This window comes from Daphnia pulicaria, chromosome 11 (genome assembly GCF_021234035.1).
Source record: "Daphnia pulicaria isolate SC F1-1A chromosome 11, SC_F0-13Bv2, whole genome shotgun sequence".
NCBI lineage: Eukaryota > Metazoa > Arthropoda > Branchiopoda > Diplostraca > Daphniidae > Daphnia > Daphnia pulicaria.
In genome coordinates this window covers 1,987,225-2,008,097 of record NC_060923.1, presented here as the reverse complement: position 1 = coordinate 2,008,097, position 20,873 = coordinate 1,987,225, and the positions used below count along the sequence as shown (strand labels likewise).

The window sequence follows — 20,873 nt, the reverse complement described above, 5'->3', positions numbered from 1 at the left end:
AACTTCGTCTGCTGATACAGCAGCGCCACGCTTTGCTTTGGCAAGTTGTTTTTTGAAGAAAATTCGTTAAATGTAAAATAAAATTGTTTAATCCACATAATTAAATATTAAAATTTATTAGAATAGAAAAATATAATTTAATCATGTGTTAAAACTCAATAAATGATAAGAATCTTATATAATTGTAAGATATCGCGGCGTTAACTATTGATTGACGATTTTCGATCAACTTGATTTTTCTGTGAGTTTCCATCGTTGCAGTCGCTCTGCTGCTGGTGAATTTTTTGCCTATATAATCTGACCTCATTCATGGACCTCATACACTGTTACAACCGTTGAATTTCAACTTTGTCTATATGGTGGAACTTTCTGTTTTCATTAGAACTTGTATTTGACATTTTGAGTGACAAATTTACTTGACCCGACATAGTAAAGAAAAAAAGCCGAGTGCCTCCAATCTACGACCTTTTTCTGTTTTAAGTGAGCCCTGCTGTTTAAACTCTTCTCATCCTTGCTACACAGGTGGGCATTTTCACCAGATTTCTCCTCAACTGTTGTACTAGTGTTTCCTGTCTGCCTTCTGCACATGTGTTTACTTTTGGTATTTAGCCCTTGGTCAATACTGAGAATGGTTGGTTACGAGTGAACCCAGAGCAGAATCATTTCAGTTGCGTGGCCTGACAAGATACAATCCAGCTCCATAATTGTTGTATCGTGTACACCCAGAGATTGTTTAGCCTTTCCATTGTTCAGATTGTGACTGGTTTATGTTTCGTTGGTCCACAACCAACTGTTTCTATGCAGCCTGATTCATCTTTTTGTTTATCCATTTGCAGTGCCAAAAATTGGAAATGATAATCGAAAATCCTGAAGCCCTGAAATCATGGCTCACCGCTGTCCTGGCCCCATTGTAAGTATCACAGACACAATATGTTGATTTCAAATTGTTTCATCATCAATAATATGCATATTAATTTATTCAGGTGTGATGCAGACCCTGCAGCCCTTGCCAAGTATGTGCTTGCCCTGGCAAAAAAGGAAAAACCAGAGTCTGAGCTACGTGGAGCTATGTGTGATCAGCTTGATGTATTCCTTCAACAAGAGACAAAAGGGTTTGTCGACAAATTATTCGTCACCTTGGAGACCAAATCGTACCTGCAGTCAAACCCTGAGCCTCCGTCGGCCAAAGTGGAATCAACAACAACTACTACTACCGCCACCGAACAGGCCAGTACAGGAGTTACCAACGGCCAAAATTTAGTCATTCCACCCGTTGTGACAGTCCCGGTGCAGCCGCTTCCGGTTCCAGTTCTATCGGCTCCTTCAACCGATTCAAGAGCCAAGAAATCATCATCTGATAGAACCAAAAGGAGATCATGGAGTCCCAGGTCGCGATCCAGGTCCCGCAGCCGAGATCGTGATCGGGACCGACCTGCCCGTCGGTCTAGGTCCCGCGATCGTTCAACTCGCGATCACCGAGGAGGTCGCAGTACGTGGGATGACCGTCGCCAAAGTCGAAGGAGTCCGGTTAGTAACAGAAGATCTGATCGAAGAAGATCTCGGTCTCCGATGCCGCCGAGACGTTTGTCTCGGAGCCCGCGCGGTTCTCGTCGTGCCCGGTCTCCAATTCCGCCACCCCCTGTCGTTGCTCCATTGGAAAACGTTGTCGGGGCTCCTGGATTGGGATTGCTGGCTGTCGGAGCCACTGCTGCCGATCCGGCGATTGTTGTCGGTGTTCCCGTTCCCTCTGCAGCCATCCAGAGCGTCGTGGTCGCCCCTTCGTCCGCTGCCCAGCAACAGCACGAACGGGGACCGAAATTTCGATGCAGGGATTATGACGAGAAAGGATACTGCATGCGCGGCGACCTCTGTCCGTACGACCATGGTGCCGATCCGGTCGTTTTGGAAGATGTCGAGCTGTCATCGATGCTGTCGACCAACTATAATCGACCGCCACCTCCAGTGGTGGGGACCACCGGAGCAGCCGGCGCTCCCCCTGGGCCACTACCCGTTGGTCCGCCACCTCATCTTCGCGGGCCACCTCCTAGTCTGCCCCCATCTGGTAAAAAAAAAAGTTAAAATTATTCAATGTCGGCTTTATTGATTTATTTCTTTTACTTTTTTTTTTAGGAGAACCCTACAATCCCGACGCTCCTGGAATCAGCTGGCCTCCCCCGCCGCTGGTCGGTCTGCGCCCACTTGGCCCACCACCTCCATTTGGCCACCCGCCTTCTCACCGTCTCCCACCACCGCACATGAGAATCCGAGGGCCTTTGCCACCACGTGGCCCACCGCCAATGGGACTGTTGGGTTCTGCTCCACCTCCCAGAGAATTGATCAACGTGCCTACTGCCGAGGAAGGAAGTGATTCCGGTCTGAAGAGGAGCGTTAGAGATGCTGGACTTGATTCCGTAAATATAGAACTTCCGTAGACTCCATTAAACTTGTGTCACTAATGGGATCGATATTGTGCAGGACGGGCATCTTGCCAAGAAGGGACACTTTGATTACAACCGATTGGGTAATCCTCCGGCCCAGCTGCAACAACAGCAGCAGCAGCAGCAGCAAGTGACTGGCCAGAGTAATCACGGCCAGCCGCCGCAGCGTCGATTCGATCCAACAAACTGTTGCCTGGAAGTCAAAAAGATTCCTCGCGGACTCAACAACATATCAGTCCTCAACAACCACTTTAGCAAGTTTGGCAAGATCGTCAACTTGCAAGTGTCTTACAATGGAGATTCAGAAGGTGCCCTGGTCACGTTCTCGTCTCACAACGAAGCCCAGGCGGCCTACCGCAGTACTGAGGCTGTTCTCAACAATCGCTTCATCAAGGTGTTTTGGCACAACAAAGAAGTGAGCTCTCCAGAAATGAAGGGCAAACAGGAGAACGTGCCTCCTAGCTCCAAAGTTCCCATCAGGGAGCGGTTGGGCGGAGCGCATCCTCAACGAGTTCTAGCCCAGTCGCAAGCCCCGGCTCCTATCGTCGATGAAGCCGCCTTGAAAGAAGCTTCTGAAGCAAAGGAGAAGGAACGTGAGAAAGCTGTTGCGGCCATCAAGAGGAGTCAGGAGATCCTGGCCGCCAAGGAGGCCTTGAAAAAGAAGCAAGAAGAACAGAAAAGGGTATGTTGATTTTTGATCGGTGATGTCTAATCGTTCGTCAATCTCATTAGTTTTCATTTTCTAGGAGGCGACCAAACTGCAAGTGGATCTACATCGACGCAAGCAAGAGTTACTGGACAAGCAGTTGCAGCAACAGCGAGTGCTGATTGAGCGGTTGGAGAAGAACAAGAGTACCATCAAGACGGACGAGCGAGCTGCCGTGATGCAGACAGTTCGAAACCTTCAGGAGACGATCGAAAAACTGAAAAAGGACCTTCAGACGACAAGTCCCAATCAGGGAGCTACTGTTGTTGCAAACGCACCGAATGTCGGAGTCCCGACTCATCCAGCCAAAACTCCCGAAGAGGCCAAAAAAGAAATACTAGACGTGGAAATTGAGCTCTACCAGAAGCAGATGGAAGGAAGTGACACGACTGAACTGCAGCGCAGAGTTCAGGAATTAAACTCCATCATCAGCCAGTCACACAGGGGCCATCCCAGCAACCGTCGTGGAGCTAGGATCAGTTCCAGAGGTACTCTTCGAGGTAGAGGGCGCGGCTTGTCCGCCCGACTATCAGCTCGTGGCAGGTTAGTTTCATCATTTTAATTTTTGTTTTTTAAACATACATTACACGTCATCTTTTACCTGATCCTGCGCAATTATTTTGTAGGGGTCGAGGTGGCTACTATGTTGGCCCGCATGTGTCGGTGGATCGTAGACCAACGCAGATTAAAGCCACTGGCTTTGAAAATCATCAACAAGGAGACATTCTTGCCCACTTTGCCGTAAGTTTGGTTGAGTCAACTTGATTGGGTTTAAAATTAAAATTGTGTTTTTGTTTTTTCTGAACCTCAGAATTTTGGCGAAGTGGTGGACTACCACGTCGATGAAGATTATCCGGCGCTGACGATCCGATACAAGTCTCGGAAGGATGCCGAAATGGCGCTGGCCCAAGGGCGAAGCTTCACAGGCGCCAGTCTGTCAGTCAGTTGGCACATGCCACCCGGTTCCGTCCCCAAAGTCAAGGATCATGTCGCTGCCGAGGAAGAAGATGAGCACAGCGCCGGTAGGATCGAAGGATCTGCTAGCGCCGAGGAAGACGAAGAAGACGAAAACGAGGTAAGTGATTAGATGAGAGTGATGAAACGATCAATTTGAAAAGAAAACTAATTCCTTGTCGTTTTATTACGTTATAACAGGGCTTAGATGATTTGCTGAATTATGAAGAAGATGACGAAGATGAAGAACGCTCCTGGAGGCGATAGAGTAATTTGAAATTCACACTTTGTTTTACACATGCTAAATGTATGAGTTAATGTTGAGTTACGGTACAAAAGAAAAGAAAGAAAAAACTTTACCGAAACTTAAAAAAAAAAGAAAAAAACAATTTCAAACATTCACGAACCTTTTCAAGTCGTGATAATTGAAGAGATTGAATAAAAATTCTAATGGATTTTTCTCACCTTAATCTTGCCTACGCTTCTTTATTCGATTGCCGAATGAAAAACAAAACATGTTTTTCCCTGTGGTAAAATGCGGAATTGCTATATATGCAATATTCGTAATTTTCCTTCATGGTATACATAGCCGATGTTGGATGACTCGAGTATAATTTCATTTTGAGCCGCTGTAACTTTTCCACTCATTTAGACTACAGTTCGGGTTATTGCTTCTTATTTCCTCGTGGGATAAAGCTGACAATAATTGATGGAATGTAACCGATGCCCGATGCGTTGGGCTGTTCAGCCCAAGTCAAGCAAAAGTGCATCGGCCTAAGAAGGTATACTATACATATATAATAATGATAATACATATTAAAATATTATATATCTTCCCTTAGCAATTGGTATTGGGAAAAATGGACTAGCCTATACGTACGGTATTCTATTTCTAATAAAATACGTGATGAAACAATCAGGTGCTCTCGGCTTGATTTGCATTGCAGTGTTGAACTTCTCTTGTCGTGATCTGTTTATAGCGTTCTTCAATCAAAATTCCGTCCACTTTTATAATGTTAAAATTATCTTTAGGCAAACCGCTTAAGGAGGAACTGAAAATGCTTTCTTAAACAACTTCTTTGTTCTTTGAAATTAATTTTAGAATTATTATTATTATTATTTTTTTACTGTTAATGTTAATTTTTCCACTACCGTCTAACGTCGTTCGTACATTTTTTGTATTTAAAAATTTTTTTATTCAAGCGACATCGAGCTTTTTTTATTATTGGCATCGCAGCATCCCAAAAGTTCGTCTGCAGTCTGCGGTTTCCGGCTCCGCTATTCGCTGACTTCGCTCCTTCGCTCCCGTTCGAAGATACGAAGAGTTGTTACAGTCCCAGCCAAAGCACTCCTTGGCCAAAGAGTGGTGTCACATGAAGGTTTCAGTTTGATTGAAAGTTGAAAATTAAAAGTTTTAGTTGTTTGATTGTAAAATTTTCACAACGAAACCGTCAACGTAAACATTTCTTTTGCTTTCTTGGTTGCCCAATTGTAATACCTGTATTTCCCAGTGGCTTCACGTCCCCTTGCACGTGGTTCAAACATTGCAGTCTAAATGATATATATGATAAAGACCAGAATACCTGGCCCTGGTAAAAAATACCCAAATACGTTGTTCAGGAAAAAAGCTTCTTTGACTTTGACCTTAGTGCTGAAAACTGCAGTATCTTCGGAAGGCAGCCCCGCTGAGCCACGAGATTAGCTATTGGGTAAGATTTATGCAACCATTTGTGTCGTGTATGTTTTTTGTTAAAAAATAGAATGAAAAACCATTACTCCACATTGTAGTAATAAGCAATAATTTACGGTCAAGGTTGTGTGAAAAATTGTCATTTTGAAACGAAACTTTTAAAGTTGCGAATTGCATTAGTTCTATGTGGGATAATTTTCAGTAAATGTGCTGTCAGTAGTTGAGATAACTTATAAATTGGGTTTGACTTCTTGAAAAATTGCTAACATTAATTTTCTTTTGTTACTTAATCACAGATGGTACCAGATTTAGCATGAAGATACAAAAAAGAAATGCGAGATTGATGGTTGAAGTTTTGTGCACTTTTGTTCCAATATTTTGTCCCTTTGTTGGGTTACCCTAGAGAATTTGATGAAGTGTAATGCCACTTATTAGATGCAAGAACTATTTGATCCTCACCAGAGGAGTGCCTATCACCATATGACACAACTTTTATCTAGCTATTGGAATTGCTTCCTTCTTTAAAATGTGAGTACATAAATTTAATAACTTATCAACATTTCTCCTGAAATATCTTGATCTTTCAACAATCAAGACCCACTGAAAAGCCCCTTGAGTAGTGACTCTTGAATCGCCATGCGTCAAACAATGAAGAACCACTGTCAACCCAGCAACAATAGCAAAATGGCCGAGATTTCTGGAGGTGTTAAGCTCTGTGTTGCTGAAGATACCAATCAAACGACAGGAGAATGATGCAGTCACCTCATAATTTACAAGGGAAAATTATCGTCACAAAAAAAAGTAACCTGAGAATTGCACGAGTTATATCACGCTAACTGTTTGTTGCTCACGGTTAAAAAAAAAATTATCTTAAAGCTTTGCACTTAGAAATAATCTTTATCAGTTTAATTGTAAATTAGATCCGGATAATCTTTGAAAAGAAATGAACGAATGACATCAAAATGCTCTATATGAAATTCCAGTGTGACCAAACCGGACGTAGAAGAGGGGAATGGCGGGGAAGTTTCTTACGTTTCAAGCACATGCCGGAAGATGTTGTGGAGTACGAGTGAAGTCCGCCACGGTCATCTGACTGAAAGGTGGATAAGTCCAAGTCAAATTAAAGAAGGTCTGCAGCGGTGGAAATCTAATTGGAGACTTTCCATTTCATTTTGGTAAATTTTCTTCTCATTATAATTTATGGAGTTATGGTGTGCACTAATTACCGATCACGTTACTTCAGGTCTTGAGAAAAGGTCAATATCCTTATCAAGAATAGGAAACGATATCGGAGGAGGATTTTCATTTAAAGAACGATGGATCTTATTTCGACACTTTGTGCAGTTTAGTTGAGTATTGCAAAACTAACCACGCGAGGCTCCGGTAAGTTCGACCACAATACTTCTCTTGTTAATGATCCGCAACTAATAATAGAAATTTTTCTACTAGGAACCCAAAATTTGTTTCGACAAACTCGTTTCTCATCTTCGTACTCACGTAGGGGAAAACTGGTTCCATCTAAGTATTGGATAGACAGGAGCTGTCATTGAGCAATTGCATTCCATTTAACAAATTATACTATTGTCGAACAAAACAGAATTCTCGTTGCTGGTCATTTTCCATTTTTGTTTATTTTTCTCATTAAGTGTGTTGTCATTTTGGAAGTAGTACGAGGAATTTTTTTGCGTTTTGCATTTTTTTATTTTCGAAAGTTCTCCTAAGTGTTAGTCTGAATGGTAAAAATTTGACACGAACTGATTTAAAGTATGAATTGAGGACGGGGGGTAAATGTTGCAGAAGAAATAATGCATAATTTTAAGATTAGTTGTAAGTTGAAAATGAAAAATATCCTAAATAAAATATGCAAGTGTGGTCACCATTAAAAATTTATCAACATAATTTAGTAACAAATTTTACATTAACTTTATATCAATAATTAATTTCAATTATTTAAATATACTGCATCATCAATCATAACTTTAAATTGCTATATTTGCCTAACTTATATCAATTAATCTTGCCGAGCGTTAACACTACCCTAACTGTGCCCAGCGTGTTTACCTGAACAAAGAAGAAAAGTACATAGCCAATTTTGCTAGGGAGAAATTAGTCATAGTAATATTTCTGGTTAAACTCATGACCCTCCAAAACATTTCATAAAATCATGCGCCCTTCCAAGTCACCGTTCAACCAAAGCCTCCCCTCCTACCTTGCGGCTATTTTACCTACTTGATAATGATGTTACACGTGTCGTCCTCACCCAACCTCTACACCACCGCATTGACAGTTTTACGTAATGATCTCCGTGATCTTCGAAAGTGAAGGAAATGCAAACTGGCCTTTCCTTCTTTAGGTTGACGTTGATGGGGATGGGTCTACAAAAATCAAAATGAATACCAAATGGCTGAGCCCTGCGGCTATTGTACCTGTTAATAATGATGCAACCCGTTAGTTCTCACCCAACCTCTACACCGCCGCATTGACAGTTTTACGTAATGTTACCCGCGACGTTCAAGAGTGAAGGACATGCAAACTGGCCGGCCCGTCTGCAGGTTGAACTCTACAAGGGTAATTTAAAAATAATTAATAAACAGCATCAGTTGGAACATGTTGATAATATACCAAAATTTAATTTTGAATATTTTAGCTCTTTCTCCATCACCCACAAAGTAAAGAGAATAAACCAGACGACGGATGACATTTGTCTGGAAGTACGAATATCTTCTATTATTAGGTGTCACTTTACGCGCTACCACTCCTCAATTACTGCATAACAAGTTAAATTTTACACTCGCCCACTATTAAATAAATGGATATTCTTGACGATATTAGTAATAAACTCCACAAGTCATTGGTAACGTCTCTCCGGGTCTCAATTATCCATTGACCAAAAAAACGAAATTAATAACCTTTGTGTTTCCAGATCTGTTTAGAAGAATAAAACGATTATTGTTTATTGGCTATGGATTTTAAAAAAATATTACCTATTACCTTGTGCTTAAGGAGTTCGATATAATAAGAGGGTATGTATTCCGTAAATCTCTTTCCAGCGCTTATTCTTCTCTGTCGTGTCCACCTTCTTTCGCCCATCACATTTATGTCGCTCCTCAGCAGTTGAAAGCACATCAAAACGAACGAGAAGTAAAACTGTTCCAGAACCATGATTTTACAATCGAGTTTCATTTCTATGGAACGCCATAGGGACAAAAAATTAACTGCTCCAAAGTAAGCATTAAATTTGTGCTCTCCAAAAATAAGTGCTCAAAATTTAGTGCTCTCTCGCATCCGCCCTCTAGCGGGCGGTTCAAAATATTTCGTTTCTCCGCCTGCTTGTGAGAGGAGTTAGAAGCTATCGATTAAAATCCAATGTTTAGCTTAACTATGGGATTTCTAAATTCGAATGCTAGCCCTTTTTCTTGCCTCATCACCTTTGCCAACCCGGCAACCCCTTATGTCTTCCGAGAATCCTGAAATCCGTCATCCATTCCGGATTCCGGCGATGCCGAACATCGGAACATGCCAGGACTAACTAATATTGTTACTTCTGCTGGGGAAGAAGAAAAAGATCGACTAAGAACGGATCGAAAAAGTACTAGTCACGATGATTACTTCGACAAAGATGGAATCATAAAAAGACACGATAAAAATCACAGGACAGAAGGGTGGTGGCGGAGGTGATGGGGTAAGACGCTGATCGACGCTGATGTATTCGAAAATTAGATTTTAATCGATATTCAATTGTCAATATTTTCATTGATAGCGAAAAATTTGGAACCGCCCGCTAGAGGGCGGATGCCAGAGAGCACTAAATTTTGAGCTTATTTTTGGAGAGCAAAAAATTAATGCTTACTTTGGAGCAGTTAATTTTTTGTCCCTATGGCGTTCCATACATTTCACTCTTTTACAACAGTTTTGGTTATGGTGACTGAGAAACAAGGTGAAGAAACTGAAGAATCATTTTGTCACATTAGCGTACCAAGCCAAGATAACAAAAAGCAGTTGGCGTCTTTCGATATCACTCAAAAAGAAATGTTATAAATGAATAAATTGGATATTGCGACATTGGATCAGTCGATACCCACAACCCCACAGAACCTACAACTCTAGATTTCTGCTTATCAAATGTTTAGGAATGCAATACTATAGGAACGCGTTTTGGATGATAAAAATCATGAAGGAACCTACGTCACTCTGATTGGTCACGTTAATACAGCTGACTGCTGACCCCACCTCACTAGCACCCAACCAAGATACGCAATAACAACAACCTCGTTGGAGCCGACGAGGAAAAAATTTGATAGCTAATGAAGTATACGTTATTTACACCTTACACGAAATGAAAAAGACGACTGACGAACCAACATGCCTAGTAAGGCAAGATACAGCCACTAAGTAAAGTAATGCAATTTATTTACTCACAAAAAAATAACTACGTACCTACATTAGAATAACAGGTCCCACCTTGATTTCTTCGCTATAGTTTTCTTGAACCATACTCTTTCAGCTGGGAGAGATTGATAATCCGATCCAGGAGAAATAATCCATTCTTCACTTCACATTTGTACCGATGGGATCTGGACAGTTTCAAACTACACTTTTGATTTGACGACTTTGTTTCAACCACGTGCAAATGGTACGATTGGGCAAACCAAAAACACTATAGAAAAGTTTATGCAGATGGATTTGTTTTTCAAATAATTACTACAACCACACAACTTGGTTGAAACTTATATGTAATATAACACTAGTGAAAGCTTAATCGAAGCTACAAACCGAGACCGAAACTTCTATTAATAAAAACAGACTGCAGGCGATGCAGACGAACTTTCAAAATTGGGAAGCGGCGATGCCACTTTACGAATCTCGACGTTGCTTATTTGAAAAATTAGATAAATAATAAGTAATAACTAGTTGATTCATGTTATGTACTACCCTACGCTGCTACGCACCTAGTTAATGATACTTTTGAAGGCGAAAATTCAGCGGTTTCCGGTGTAACTACAAGTCTACAACCATAGGTAAACTACCCTACTGATAGGCAAGCAGCACAATCTCAGCAAAGGTGAATACCCAGTGGCCTTTTATTGACTACTGATGACAACATTACAAACTTATCGGCACTTTTTCACGTCACATTCTAAATTTTGAAGCTGAGATTTTAAGTAAACGAATCGAAAATTCATTATGAAATGAAAATAAAGACACATGAAATATTATGAAGTAGGAAGATAATATGCACGAGTTACGTCGACGTTTAGTAATCAAGTAAAATGAGGCACTTTTTGTGGTGCGCGATAAGAATTTGGCACACTTTGACACTGATTAGCATAATCTAAACAAAAAAAAATTTGAAGGCAAAGCTCGATAGAGGAAAACGAATGATCAATAATGGCAGTGATACAAACCAGCGAAATTGCTGCCTTTGGTCACAGACGTAGGCGAATGTTCATTTCACATTGCTATAACATGAGGAATTTGATTTTGTGTTGTCTAAAATTCGTCGTGTCGGTTGAGCGCCTCACCGAAATCGGTGGCCTGAGAACCGACGAAGAGATCGTATTTGCTAATGATCTCGTCTTTTGTCAGCTGACCGTCGCCGTCAGCGTCCGATTCTTGAAGTAGATGTTTCGCTTCGGCTTCAGAGTGATCAAAATCAGGTGGGATTATCCACTGTTTAACCTATCAAACCACACAAACAAATGTAGAATGAGCTCAAGTCTTCCTGTCAAGCCAAATAGAAAGGTATCTACCTCATCAGTGTCCATATGGCCGTCTTTGTTTTTGTCGCGATAATTTTGAAACTGCTCACGTTCGTTCCTGACCCAATCAGGCTCATCTTCATCTTTGATTCCTCGGTACATGTCACCGATGTATTCTTCCAATGAGATGTACCCGTTTTTATCCTTGTCGATGTCCTCCATCGTTTCGACAACAACAATCTCCTTCATATGCGGGGCATCTTCTGGATGTAAAAAGTTTGTGAACTCTTCCTGCATCCAACAAATCATATTAGAACAAATATGATGAATTCTTATTTTTATTGTCTACTGTAAATCTCTTAGTACCTTGTCAAGGGCGTGATCTGCGTTAGTATCAGCAATTCCCCAGCGACGTTGGTCTCGTCGAATCATGTCCTTGTATGAAAATCCTTCTTCAGCATTATTCTCCAGCTCTGAGGGTTCCATATCATCCATGAAACCATAGACCATCTTTTTGTATTCTTCCCATGTGATAGAGTCCTTGTTATTAGGATTGTGTGCTTTCCACTGACGGTCAACATCCTCCAATATGTAACGTCTTTGAGTATACTGAATCCATGATTTCAGCTCCTCTTTGGTGATCTTGCCATCCATGTCACGGTCTATTTTGTCCACAATTTTCCTGCACAATAGCAAAATGTTTCATGAAGTAAGAACATGTTTGAGATTTCACACTGCACTTGCCCTAAACGCTCCTTGCTTTCTTCGGGAGACAGTTGATCAAAGGTTTTAGCCTCATCTCCTAGAAAAGCTTCATGGTCATAGTCAGCATTATGCTCTTCATTTTCATAATGTTTGTGACTACTCAGCGGCTGTCATTAAAGAAAGTATCGGCGTTTAAGAAACACACTTAGAAAAGTTAACAACAAAATTACTATTTTTAAATACCTCATCTTTAACTCTTGAAGTCTTGTTTGGTTTTGGAATAGCTGTTACAAGACTTATTGTCAAGCACACAACAACATAAGAAAATCGCATTTTACAAACGATCTGCTTTATGCCAAACGAGTTAACGCCTGGAACAATCCAGAAAAGATGGTAGATATCACCGAAATCTCTCTTAGAACGCTTGGAACGACAGCGACCCTTCTTATATTACGTGTAGCAGACGAAAATGTCCAACGTCAAATGTTAAACGTCACCAATAGGGTTCAGCAACTTCACGAAGAACTGAAAGCGGTTATTATTGCGTTCCCGCTGCCCCGCTCTATTTTCTCATATCGCTTATCTCGATTTAAACTCTCTGGTATTTGAAAGACAAACAAGAAAGCTGATAGTGGAAGGAAAGACTGGGAAATAAACGTTGGAAAAGGTCCCTTGATGTTGCAAAGTGTGTATTTCAAATTAAAGGACGATTCCTCTGGCCCTCGAGTAAGTTCAATCATAAAGAAACAGAATAAAGCGTTCTGGCTTATGGGGATGGCAGGGGTGGACCGGGTGGAGTGGTTTTGTGCTTTTGTGAAGTAATTCTAAAAAAGTTGCTTGACCCAGCAATTTATGTTACAGTTTTGGACAAAGTAAATGCACAAAATTCTTTAGCCTGAAGGCACCATCAATCAGAAAATAATGTATAAATTAAAATAAGAAATATAGCCGATATGCACATTAATGAAGGATTTGAAACTGATCGAGAATTTCTTGATGGAAATGATCCGCTTTTTGAAGCATCTCAATCTCGACGCGAAGTTGCTCCAGTTTTAAGCGTTTGCGATCAACTTCTGCCTATTATTAAATACTAATTTTTAGAGATAAACATTTTTTCAAAAACACAGACAGACTGCCCACATACCATCATTTGACGCTGATCTTGTTCCTTTTTCTTACGCAATGAATCCAGTAACAGCCGGTAACCGATAGCCCGTTTTTTCTCTATTTCAACAGCCGCTGCTGTTCTGCTGGCCTCCTTTTTAAATGTGTCGACCGTCTTATCGAAATTGTTCGTTGCTTAAACAAAAACATATGAATTAATGATTAAACTATTTAAAAGAAATGGAAAAAATGTTATCAATTCTTCTGTAGAAATGGATTGACTGCACTTACTCTGGAGGAATTGATCGCATTCGGTCTTGAGAATTTTTGTCTGATCGGCCAAGGAAGGATCAAGGATACGAAGCCTGTGGATGTCATCGATGAATAATCCTTGTTCAACCAGTTCGTCCTCCGCCATGAACACATTATTCACATCCATGATTGACTGTGCTGGTCTTCTCGAGAAAATGACTTGTTTGTTTACTTTTAGTTGCTATGACGACTGAAAATGGAATTCAAAGGGAGTATTTTTTCTAATAGATTGAATGCTAAAATGACTATTATTTCATTGTTTGAAAAGAAATGCAGATTTTTCTGATAAAAAGTTTCCAATTCCAGTATTTCAAAAGAAAGAAATAATGAATACATGTTGTAATAGCTTTAAAGAATAGACAAATAAACTGAAGTTGAAGTAGTTTAACCAAATTAGTACAAGAACAAGGATGCTCTATAAAAAGTTAAAAATGAACTACTTTCCCAGAAATTCAAGGCTAGTAATACAAAGGGGGTTCAGCTGAATGCATTATAAGTTTATCATGCTGCACTTGTCTTGCCATGTCTATGGTTGACAAGGTTGGTAAGTGCATGGGCAAATCTAGTAGTTCACTCTCAAACTTAACAATGTTTTCTGCTTCATCTGAAAATAAATCACTTCTTTTAGAACTTTCAAATAGTGCCAATAATAAGGTTTTACTTACGTTTAATTCTCATAAGTTTGTTTCCATAAGCCATATCAATTTGATAGCCAAGGATAAAAGTTAGGGGTAGTAGTGGCACAAGCACACCAGGTTTACGAGAGTGATGAAAACCTGTCAGCATGCCTGCAGCAGCTACAGTATAAAATGCCCCAAACCAATTCAGTAATTCCCTGGTCCGAGCTATCTGCAACGCCACCCTAAACAAACCATCAAAGCATCAACCAATCCTTAAACAAAATAAATAGAACCACTAAGAATACACATTCTACCAAGACTTACATTCTTTCTCTCATCTGATTCTGCATTTGGATCTGCCTCTCAATCTTGGTAACAGAATTTAGATTTTATTAAATTTATACTTTCTAAGTTTGTATTTTGGACTTTTACGAAAAAAGACAACTTACTGTTATACGATTTATTTCTACCATGAACTCTTGATTACTCTTCATGTTTTCATGCACTGCTTTGGAAACGTAGCCCCCCATTTCGCAATTTATTTCAATTTTATCGAATACAATTTAAATCTACAACGTAATTTGATGACTAGTATTCGTAACCCTTTGTTTACATTGATAACATATGCCTTCTAGCGGTGGCGCCTACAAACTATTATTTAAAATCTATTTTGAAGTTATTCAATTTTACCTGTGTACAAACAAGCCTATATAAGTATAAAAAAAAAATAAATAAAACTTATTATTTAAACGAAATTTCAATCGAATGCATGCGGGTTTTCATGTCTATTTATTCGTAGAGTCTAAGGTCGTTAAGAAAATCTTGCACGTAAACAACTTCGCGTGAAAATGACATTTCAATATGACCGAACTTGACGAATTTGTTCCTTTCCATCAAACGAGTTATGGCAGCTTCACCTTCAGGTGCGTGATTCCACTCCACAGTTAACGTCTGGTAATAAAAAGCGTGTGATTCATTCCGGGTAAAGGTTAGTTGTAAATATTTAAAAAAGGGGATACGGGCCACGGATTTTTCGTAATTCAAATAATTTTTTTTAGAGCTGCGAAATCTTATTGGTCTTAAATGCAATCGCTTATTAGGTTAAAAAATGAGGCTGAATTAGGACATAATTACCTTAATGCCGACTTTGAGCCAAGGGATAGTCTGTAATATTTTGTACTCGAAACCTTCGACATCTAAACTGAAATAATCAATTTGAGTTCTGCCAATGGCGAGCAGTAGGGAGTAGAAAGGGAAACATTGTTTTTTGTGAACATTTACTGTGGTATTAACTGTTAAAGTATCTTCATTTTGACTGCTACTCTCATGTTCAGGTTTATCACCATCATCTTTCTCGACGATAGCACCAAAAAGTGCATTAGATGTATCATACAAGACCTGCGAATAAGATAGAAATTTTCTTTCAAAATGACAAAAATTTGTGGCGGAAAATTATTTCGGCAAGATTTTAACTTATTTGGTAACTTAGCTTATCTATCTCTTACTTGAATAGGATATGGCTTTGTACTCAGACAAACTGGTGTTGTATAAGCTTTCCGGTTACGGGATGAAAGTTGATGAAAAGCATTTTGATCGGCTTCAATCAATAGGCCAGTCCAATTAAGCGATCGTTCCATGTATAACGTATTGGAAAGGTATTCACCGTCAAAAGCACCACACTCGACAAAAAAGCCATTCGTCTGAAAATAACGGCAGCACATTTTTTGTCGCAATTGTTGGATTGAATCCCGATTTCGTTGAGGATATGACAGACAGGGGATTAGTTCGGGTTTCATTGAAAACTTTAGTTTTGATTATATCGAGCCCAGCTCAGCTATGTATATTTACATGGTTGCGCAAAAGTCGCAGGATCCCCTTGGATTGTCCATCGGAGGGATCAACTAACTCAGGGTCAACAAGTTTATAGGGGATGTTTCTAGGAGACGGCTGACGTACATAAATATCTTGGATCAGTCGGAGAACACACGGATGATCCTGCTGCAATTTTTGCGCATTTGCGAATTCTGAAAAAGGTCAAAAATGAATTCTATATCGTTGATTGCTGATGTCATCAGCACTACTATTAGTACAAAATCAAAGAAAATATCTTGAGCATTTCATCCATATAATATACCGACTGTACAACTCTCAGGATCGTAATATTTTTCAGAAGCGTGTTTCCATTTTTTCCCGTATGACTCTTCCATCAGGTTGTATTTTGTTTTTGGTTCGTAAGTTGCGTGATGAGATTGTAACTAATAATTGAAAAACAAAATCACATACTTATTTGAAAGAGAGCGAGAGTTATCAATTAAGAATACGAAACTTTCAATTCGGAATTATTCTGTTATAATTTAATCGACGGATTCACAATCTTACTTGTGGGGTGTTTTGTAAATTGTCCATAATCGTAGTCGTCGAATTAAAGATAATAGAAAAGACATAAACGACAGAAACGGTGGAAATCACTAAATGTAACCGTGTGCAATGGCGACTCATGCAATACTTTTGCATATTTCTGGAAAGAAATGTCAAATTTGGCGAGACCTTTAAGCTTCAAGATTACGTAAGACGTGAATTTTGAGGTCGCTTTTAACCTCAATCTACCAAGTTTAGAAGAGATCTATAGCGCTTTTAATTTAAGCACCGAAGATGAAGGGCCTTCTTCCCTACAGTCCTACTTATCTCCTCAATGTCCTCAATATCGTCTCACAAAAGCAGCAAAGGGGAAGGGCTACGAAAATTAAGTGCATGCACTGCGAAGGACCGACAACTACGAGTGTACTTATTCGGTTCATTTTTAATGACAGCACAGAAATTTTAGTAGAATTTGATTTCGTTTTAATGTTTCAAAACAGATAGGTTGTTCACGTCACCCTTATTTCACAGTTAAATTCTAGAGCTCTCGTCTACCTAAAGTAACTTTTAAAATCGAACCACAACCCCAAATACAAACGCCTGACCCAAAATTTCCAAGCGGTTTTTTGTTTCTTTCAACCGCGCCCCAGCCATTCGTTCTAGAGTAATAGAGCGTATATCTATGACCATCGGTGTGTCACGGCTGATGAGGATCGTCGAATCTTGATGGTGAATTGACAACGTATCCTACATGCAGTTGCTCGTGAAGTCTTGACGTAACGAACGGTCTTATATTTATTATAATCTGGCAAAAAGATACACGCTTGTAAATGAGTATATAAATACATCGAAATTATTACTGGACTTTCCCCATAAAGAAACAATTTAAACGATTTTACTTCGTTGCGTTCAATGACTTCAATCAATCCTCATCTTTTTCAATCTTTTCCAAGTTGTAGAGATGAAGAGGAAGCAATGGCCAGCTTTTTCTACGAAGACTTGCTTGAACTCTTTCTATCGAAGACATCAACTTGGAATAATGCTTCGATGTTAACGGAGCTCTAGAATTTATCCAAACGAAACTTTAAAAATGAAATGTCCCCATCGATATCGAATATATGTTTTATACGTCGGTTTTTTGGTGCGTTTAAGATTCGATCGACTTTTATGACTGAGTGTGCAACGCATCCGCTCCGGATCAATAGGCATGAAATTGATGGCACGAAACAAGCGGTTAAGTTCAGCCTCAGTGTCTTCTAGAAGTAACTTTTCGTCGAAAATGACTGTCCCATTTCGGATGTTTTGAATCCAACGATCCCCATGCTCCGCCCATTCGATCGTAGCATTACTAACATAGTCATCCCATTTAGGACCCTTGAAAAGATCTGGCGACACAGTACCTTTTTGTTTGTTGTCACTCCAGAGGTAATGAGCAGAGGTAAAAAGGGCTTCTATGGGATTTCGAAGAAGAAGAATTCCTCGGTTTTCGTACACACTAGAACTCCCAAAAAAGGGATAAGTCTCTGGATATCCATGATCCTTAATGAGAATGGTGCATCCGCAATTGAAATCTGCCTGGTTCCCATAATGTTTTCCTACATTCAGATAAAATTGTAAGATTGTTTTTGAGATTAAAATATCAACTATGCCTACCATCGATGATGCCGGGCTCATCGGGGCCGTAGACAGTTCCAGTGTATATCCTTTAGAAGATTACGCAAGCGAACAAATTGAATTTCAATAAATTATCGTTGGAATCTTTTCATTATTACAATTATTATTCTTACCCTGTTACACCTTCGATCAGCTGACGAGTCCATGTAACTCCACTTCCGGGGAAAGAAGTCAAAGCCCATTTCGGACGGGTAAAATTATTTGCAAACTAGCGACAAAATACTCATATAGGATCAATGGTGAACGAAATTCAACCTCAGACGGTAAACGTGACGTTTTTCAGCTTAGAAGTAATCTATAATTTTTGACACAAAGGGAATTATATAATGCGTTCGTTTTGTGTACCTTTATGGAATAGTGTTGGCAGGCGAGATCGCCAGCAATCCACGGGTAGCTCACCTGTAGGTCTTGATCTTCAGTCTTTCGTCTTACACTTTCAAAAAAGAAATTAAATGAAATCAACATAGAAAATAGAAGAGTTAACTTAACACCGAAGTTAAATACGTAAGAGTAGGATTGAAATCGACTCATCATTTTGCTCACTGATACTGTATATATCTTTTTGATTATAGACACTAGTGCGGGATATAAATACTACTATTGGCTTGATGTAGCCGTAAAACGTCTTTGGATGAGCAACAAATTAAATTTTCACTTAACGGCGAAGTCTTTATGCCAACCATTTTGTCAGAGAATTGTCAGAGTTTAGTTGTCCTTCAAAGGGGAAAATACGTATAAGTAGCGATGGAAGGACCGCATTTGTGGCTTTGCATCGACTGCACTTATTTAAATTCTTAAAATAATTAAAAAAAGAAATCTGTCTCGAGGCTGTTAAAGCAAGGAGAAAATATATAGTAATGTAGATTCGATTCGAAGGAAAGGCATTTATTAATGGGTAGTGGTACACGCTTTAGGCTATACCTTTTTATCAACCGTAACTCTATAACGGTTGATCCTTGCTCTTGAAGGGATTTGGCAATTTGCAGTGAGTTTCCTTGAATCCTTGATTTCTTGTTTTAATTCCTAAACACAAAGAGAACAATTGCAACAATTCTAATAAATTCATTCTTCATATTTGTTACCTTGATCAGTCTTTCCTTACGATCCAACTTTCGTTTTAACAGGCGATTTTCGTTGGTTAATGTCTGGCTTCGTTCTAAAAGTCCATCCATTTTATTTGGTTTCAGCGACTCATCACCAGCAGCTAAATTATTTAGGTGCTGGCATCTGTAGCAGGTTGAACCTTTTTGAAGAATCCGAATGCACAACTTCGATCGCCGTTCACCATACTCCATGACTGTGGCTTTTTTCAGGGAGGGTGAAAGTGCTTTCTCAAAATCAAATTTGAAACCACCACAAATATTGGCCGAGTCGAAGCGAGACAAGAGATCTGTGAGTTCTTCTACTTTTTCGATGGATTTCGGCAGGAACTCGGGAGGTTTGATAAGCGCTCCCTTGACGGTGTAAGACACTTCTTCACCAGCAATTGTTATCATTTTGAGGATAACTTTGGTGTTGTTAACTACACCAAATCTAACAGCAGTTATCTTGTTAGCAGTAGGATCATCCTCTTGATAATGTTCACAACTAGGACACCATCTCCATGAGCTAGGAAGCTTTGCTTTTGTGGGATCAAATATAGCATTGTCGACTGCCTCTATGACTGGTTGCTCAACTTCCTCAATGATGATTGGTTGATTGACTGAATCTTTATTGTCATTTTCCGGTTGAGGATCTGTCATCTCAACATCAGCTGCTAACCTGTCAACTGTGTTGGGCACTACTACTATTAAATTATTGTCCAGCAATTGAAGTGGCTGAGGACTGGTGTAATGTGATTCAAGTGTTTTCTTCCACTGTTCTACATCAATATTCTTTTTACTTTTGCTCTTCCTCATCTTTGTGTCTTGCTCTCCATTATTCCCTACACACAGTGAAACAAATTAATAATTAATTAGAACACAAACTGTAGACTATACTTACATAGATTAAGTGTGGGAACGGCTTGGGCTGTCAACTTCCAAATCTTTAATGGATAGGCTTGATCGAGAATGGTTTTCGTTTTGATTATATATTCTTCTTTAAAATGTTTGGAACAGACATGATCATTACTTGATAATGTCTTGTCACCTCTTGGTATTAATTTTTGCCACAAAGTTAACAGTTTCTCATCTTTTGGAACCTTGAAGCATCCAACTTTCTCCTTGTTTGATTTATACCCTGTCTTGCAACCTACAACAAAGCACTTAACCATTTTAATTGGCACCTTCGCGATTGAAAGAATAAGTGGATTTCTAGCAGGAAATGTGTTTATTAATTACAGATAAAGATGAGCCATTTAAAAAAACACCCAGGCTTCAAACTATCTACAATCTACATTCATAATAATTCTGGGGCATGTTACTAGTGGCGTTCATAGCGGAATTTCTGAGAACCCTTTTCAGTAAACAATCTCGCCATCTCTCATGTTTGATGCGCATTTATTTTTTCTGGGTATGTGCCCCAAATTCTGTTTATAATGGAGATCAAATAATTATGTAGAACACTGCGAATTACGAAGTTTATTTTCATTCGCCAATTTTTTGAATTCCCCGATTCGGTTGCATAAAATAT

The 20,873-nt window shown here is 39.5% G+C and overlaps 6 protein-coding genes and 3 long non-coding RNA genes across 10 annotated transcripts; 3 read left to right on the top strand and 6 right to left on the bottom strand.

Annotated features, from left to right (window-relative positions):
- Nucleotides 1-237: 237 nt before the first annotated feature.
- LOC124315131 (RNA-binding protein 26-like) lies at nucleotides 238-4,568 on the top strand. Its single transcript, XM_046780576.1, has 9 exons — nucleotides 238-522; nucleotides 837-910; nucleotides 984-2,062; nucleotides 2,131-2,411; nucleotides 2,476-3,120; nucleotides 3,185-3,687; nucleotides 3,771-3,885; nucleotides 3,956-4,219; nucleotides 4,300-4,568. Exons 2-9 carry the CDS (start codon nucleotides 852-854, stop codon nucleotides 4,363-4,365), a joined length of 3,012 nt encoding a protein of 1,003 aa, XP_046636532.1. The 5' UTR covers nucleotides 238-522; nucleotides 837-851; the 3' UTR covers nucleotides 4,366-4,568.
- Nucleotides 4,569-8,259: 3,691 nt separating this feature from the next.
- LOC124315771 lies at nucleotides 8,260-8,968 on the bottom strand. The gene is made up of 3 exons (XR_006911656.1): nucleotides 8,780-8,968; nucleotides 8,411-8,713; nucleotides 8,260-8,348 (listed from the first exon to the last, which is right to left on the bottom strand). It is a non-coding gene; the product is annotated as an uncharacterized LOC124315771 (long non-coding RNA).
- A 715-nt stretch (nucleotides 8,969-9,683) lies between these two features.
- Nucleotides 9,684-11,045, top strand: LOC124315819. Its single transcript, XR_006911714.1, has 2 exons — nucleotides 9,684-10,180; nucleotides 10,235-11,045. It is a non-coding gene; the product is annotated as an uncharacterized LOC124315819 (long non-coding RNA).
- Nucleotides 10,847-12,657, bottom strand: LOC124315474 (calumenin-B-like). 2 transcript variants are annotated; one of them, XR_006911500.1, is made up of 6 exons: nucleotides 12,436-12,657; nucleotides 12,232-12,359; nucleotides 11,854-12,169; nucleotides 11,539-11,778; nucleotides 11,194-11,467; nucleotides 10,847-11,120 (listed from the first exon to the last, which is right to left on the bottom strand). XR_006911500.1 is itself a non-coding variant. In XM_046781175.1 (5 exons), exons 1-5 carry the CDS (start codon nucleotides 12,523-12,525, stop codon nucleotides 11,279-11,281), a joined length of 963 nt encoding a protein of 320 aa, XP_046637131.1. In that variant the 5' UTR covers nucleotides 12,526-12,657; the 3' UTR covers nucleotides 10,847-11,278. The 2 variants fall into 2 exon arrangements, 1 of the variants encoding a protein (XP_046637131.1); XM_046781175.1 differs by having other exon boundaries at nucleotides 10,847-11,467.
- Nucleotides 12,658-12,829: 172 nt separating this feature from the next.
- LOC124315818 lies at nucleotides 12,830-13,753 on the top strand. The gene is made up of 2 exons (XR_006911713.1): nucleotides 12,830-12,918; nucleotides 13,567-13,753. It is a non-coding gene; the product is annotated as an uncharacterized LOC124315818 (long non-coding RNA).
- On the bottom strand, nucleotides 12,865-13,735 carry LOC124315660 (intraflagellar transport protein 20 homolog). The gene is made up of 3 exons (XM_046781468.1): nucleotides 13,588-13,735; nucleotides 13,337-13,491; nucleotides 12,865-13,269 (listed from the first exon to the last, which is right to left on the bottom strand). The coding sequence occupies exons 1-3, from the start codon at nucleotides 13,733-13,735 to the stop codon at nucleotides 13,153-13,155; spliced, it is 420 nt and encodes a 139-aa protein (XP_046637424.1). The 3' UTR covers nucleotides 12,865-13,152.
- Nucleotides 13,754-13,930: 177 nt separating the features above from the next.
- LOC124315646 (plasminogen receptor (KT)-like) lies at nucleotides 13,931-14,847 on the bottom strand. The gene is made up of 4 exons (XM_046781449.1): nucleotides 14,678-14,847; nucleotides 14,553-14,596; nucleotides 14,274-14,470; nucleotides 13,931-14,212 (listed from the first exon to the last, which is right to left on the bottom strand). The coding sequence occupies exons 1-4, from the start codon at nucleotides 14,756-14,758 to the stop codon at nucleotides 14,067-14,069; spliced, it is 468 nt and encodes a 155-aa protein (XP_046637405.1). The 5' UTR covers nucleotides 14,759-14,847; the 3' UTR covers nucleotides 13,931-14,066.
- Nucleotides 14,848-15,000: 153 nt separating this feature from the next.
- On the bottom strand, nucleotides 15,001-19,276 carry LOC124315568 (the record flags this gene model as incomplete). Its single annotated transcript, XM_046781337.1, has 9 exons — nucleotides 15,001-15,179; nucleotides 15,363-15,626; nucleotides 15,734-15,928; nucleotides 16,077-16,252; nucleotides 17,987-18,181; nucleotides 18,240-18,289; nucleotides 18,374-18,468; nucleotides 18,606-18,693; nucleotides 19,182-19,276. Coding segments are annotated over 9 exons (1,320 nt in total), but the record flags the coding sequence as incomplete, so codon positions are not given.
- Nucleotides 19,277-20,679, bottom strand: LOC124316017. Its single transcript, XM_046781753.1, has 2 exons — nucleotides 20,244-20,679; nucleotides 19,277-20,184 (listed from the first exon to the last, which is right to left on the bottom strand). The coding sequence occupies exons 1-2, from the start codon at nucleotides 20,512-20,514 to the stop codon at nucleotides 19,277-19,279; spliced, it is 1,179 nt and encodes a 392-aa protein (XP_046637709.1). The 5' UTR covers nucleotides 20,515-20,679.
- Between the last annotated feature and the right edge of the window lie 194 nt (nucleotides 20,680-20,873).